Source organism: Cebus imitator, unplaced genomic scaffold, assembly GCF_001604975.1.
Source record: "Cebus imitator isolate Cc_AM_T3 unplaced genomic scaffold, Cebus_imitator-1.0 Scaffold1257, whole genome shotgun sequence".
In the NCBI taxonomy this organism is placed as follows: Eukaryota; Metazoa; Chordata; class Mammalia; order Primates; family Cebidae; genus Cebus; species Cebus imitator.
The window spans coordinates 17971-21011 of NW_016108572.1; the positions used below are offsets into that span (position 1 = coordinate 17971).

The following is a 3041-nucleotide window of genomic DNA, read 5'->3' on the forward strand; positions in this document are numbered from 1 at the left end:
AGGAGAGGGACACAGGGAGTGGCCTGGTCTTCCTTGCCAGGCCCACGCTAGCAGGAGCATCCCGGCCTCCTGGGATTCCTGCTAAAACTCAGACTCTCCTAATAATAAGTTTCAGACACTGTATTTTTTCTCCAATAACTTTTCCAGGCCCAGCTCAAAACTGAATCCCTCATTTTGCTTTAGCCATCATATTTCCCAGGGATTTAAAGGACTCCCCAGAGAGCCAAGCACAATCATCATTTGACAAATGCACGCTTTCAGCCGACGGTTCGGAGCATCAGTGACCCCTCTGTCACCACCATCCACGAGGTCTTCCCCACCGATGCCCCATGATGCCTGAGAGCCCACCTTTGGGGGAAATGCTGTGCATGGGTAAGAGGCATGGGTAGACTGAGAACACCCAGAGAAGAGCTGCCTGCCGATGTGACTATGGCAGCTGCAGTGGAGGATGTGGGTGCAGACCGGCTTATGTCCTCTCTTGCTAAACTGTGGGGAGAACACAGATGGGCTCCTTGCTGCTGTGGGGAGCATTGACATTTTCAGGGATCACACCTGACCTCTGATGTCCAGGGCACCCACTCTTTCCCATCCCACCAGGAGAGGGAGAATATCTCTGAGTGCCATTGCTGCTTGGAAGCAAGTGAGCAGAGAAGGGAGAGGGAGAGGGCCTCAGGCCCCATGAAAGCAGCTGCCACTTTATCTTAGGAGGGGACCCCAGGGAGCCCTTGAACCCGATGTCATTTCTGTCATGCATAGGGAGAGGCGCGGGTGAGCGTGTGCGGGGAAAGAAAAATGCTGAAGAAACAGTTAGCCTCTGTTCATATTTGATAGGCAGCCAAAACACTTTTGTTCCCAAGCCCAGCGAGCTACCCGTGAAAAAATAAATTGCTTTTCAAGAACATTCATCACAGCAAGTGGCTCGTTTCCTTGTCCTCAAACAACCCCATTCCTAGACCCTTTCCCCCATTAAAAACTCCTCAGATGTGGTAAAATAAATAAAGAAGCCCTGGGGAAGTGTGGGGCCACGCTGGGCGCTGTGGGAAGATGGCAGGGAAGCGGCAGACACCAGGCCTTGTGATGGGGTCTCTCCCCGATTCTCCTCCCTGGGCAGAGGGCTCTGGGCTCCACACGTGCAATTCTGAAATTCAGGAGCAAGGTGCTGAGCTTCACCAGGGCCTGTCCTCTAGATCTCTGCCCTCTCACCTGCTCCAAGCATCCCTCGGGAACACCTCTCTGCGGGGGAGCTCTCCCTCCCTGTCACTCTGTTCTGTTATTCCACATGTTTCCTATATGGTCTCATCTCAGTATGTAGTTATGAGTTCATTTGCTTGTGGTCTACTCCCCAGTCAGAGTGTCAGTGCCGCCAGCACTGGGTAGAGACATGCTGTCTCACTCACGGGTGTATCCCCAGCACATAGCAGATGCTCAACAAATAACTGAGCAAATCCAAAGTGTGATGCTTAAGGCCAGTGTACCAGCCCATCCACAATCTCATCTTCCGGAGACTCTTTTTTCAACATCCAATTCCCAGATGAATCAGCCAGGAAGACCAGGCCTTCTGTCTCTAGGGCCTGTTGTGCAACCCCAGTGGGATGGGGTTAGCGAGGGGGTGTGATGGGCAGCTTGTCACTGAGCCGTGGTTTCATTGTGTGAGCGTGAGTAAGTCACTTCACCTCCCTGGGCCTCAGAGTCCTTTTCAATGAGATGAGTCACTTACCTTGTGGCATTTCTGTAGAGGTTACTGTCAGTGTGGGGAACATGCAAAGCCATTTCGATTATGAATTTGACAAGCATNCCCTCCTGCCGACACCCCGGCTGGCCCCAACGCAGCCGATTCTCTCTTCGCCACAGCCTAGCAGAACAGAGAGCACCTGCTCCTGGCCAGGAGGCTCCTCTGAGCGCCCAGCAACCCGGCCGCTCCGGCCACCTCTTGCAGCACCGGGCGACTCACACCGCTGTGCTTGGGTTTGAGAACCAGAGACGGACGCAACTTTATTTTCCCAGTAGTCAGAAGGGCTCCTTTTCAGGCCCTACTAAGAATAGCTTAATTTATTCCCGCTCTCTGGGGCTGCGAAGGGCGGCGCGGTGGGGCCGGTGGCCGGCCTGGAGCACGGCCAGCGCGGCGGTAAAAGAGCCGGCCCCGCAGGGAGGCCCTCATGCCCTCAGAGTCCAGAGCAGGAGCGCAGCCAGCGCCGCGACCGGCCTCGCCCAGGCCCCGCCCCCGGCCCCGCCGCCAAGCCCATTGGCTCTTTCGCCGCCGTCCGCGCTCTGATTGGCTCTCACGAAACCTCCCTGCTACTGCGGACCTGGGCCCTCTGCGCTGCCCCGCAGGTGAGAGCCGCTAGAGGCGCTGTCTTTGGGTGTGCGGTGGCAGAGAGAGAGCACGCGTGGAAGGATGCTGACACTGACCCAGTGCATGGCGAGGACCGGGCGGGAGGCGTAAGGGGGAGCACAGGGACAGCTGTCATTTACTATCTCTCACGCATCCCAGACTTCCCGTTACTTCATTCAGCCTTTACAACAACCCTGCAAAACAGATATTATTATCCACTTGGCTTATAGATGAGAAAAGTGGTGGTCGAGAGTTAATGGGCTTGCCCACAGTCACACAGCTAGCACGATTCAGAGGTAGGATGTGATCACTCTTGTGTGTGATTTCAAGCACTGCACCCCCGCGGCACCTAATGGGGTGGTGGGGCTATCCCAGGGACTGGAGGGATGACAACGGCCAGAGGGTGTACCGAGGTACCGCCGCATAGGTACCGGCTTGGTCTGCTCAGAGGAGGCATCCCAGGGAGATGGCACTCACCTGCTCTTCAGAGACACAGTGGAATTTAAGGTGGCACTGACAGCCAAGATGCCATAGGAACAAAATTAGCCAGAATGGGCTTTCACATGAGATCATTTGGTGAGTCAGTCAGTGCAAGAGTCACCACTGACACAGGCACTGAATATTCTTTTGCACAGCATTTTACATCTGAAAATCCCTTCGCCTCCATGGTCTCATTTAACTACAGCATCAAAACAATTCTGTAAAGTTG

The 3041-nt window shown here is 54.8% G+C and overlaps 1 protein-coding gene across 1 annotated transcript in view; it reads right to left on the bottom strand.

The window, feature by feature from the left end:
* LOC108298949 (perilipin-2-like) overlaps positions 1-3041 on the bottom strand; it is a gene marked incomplete at its 3' end in the record, with an annotated part of 41391 nt that overhangs the window by 17602 nt on the left and 20748 nt on the right. The window contains 2 exon segments of the mRNA XM_017521433.1: positions 349-486; positions 1476-1571. Of these exon segments, the coding sequence (XP_017376922.1) occupies positions 349-486; positions 1476-1571 (234 nt within the window).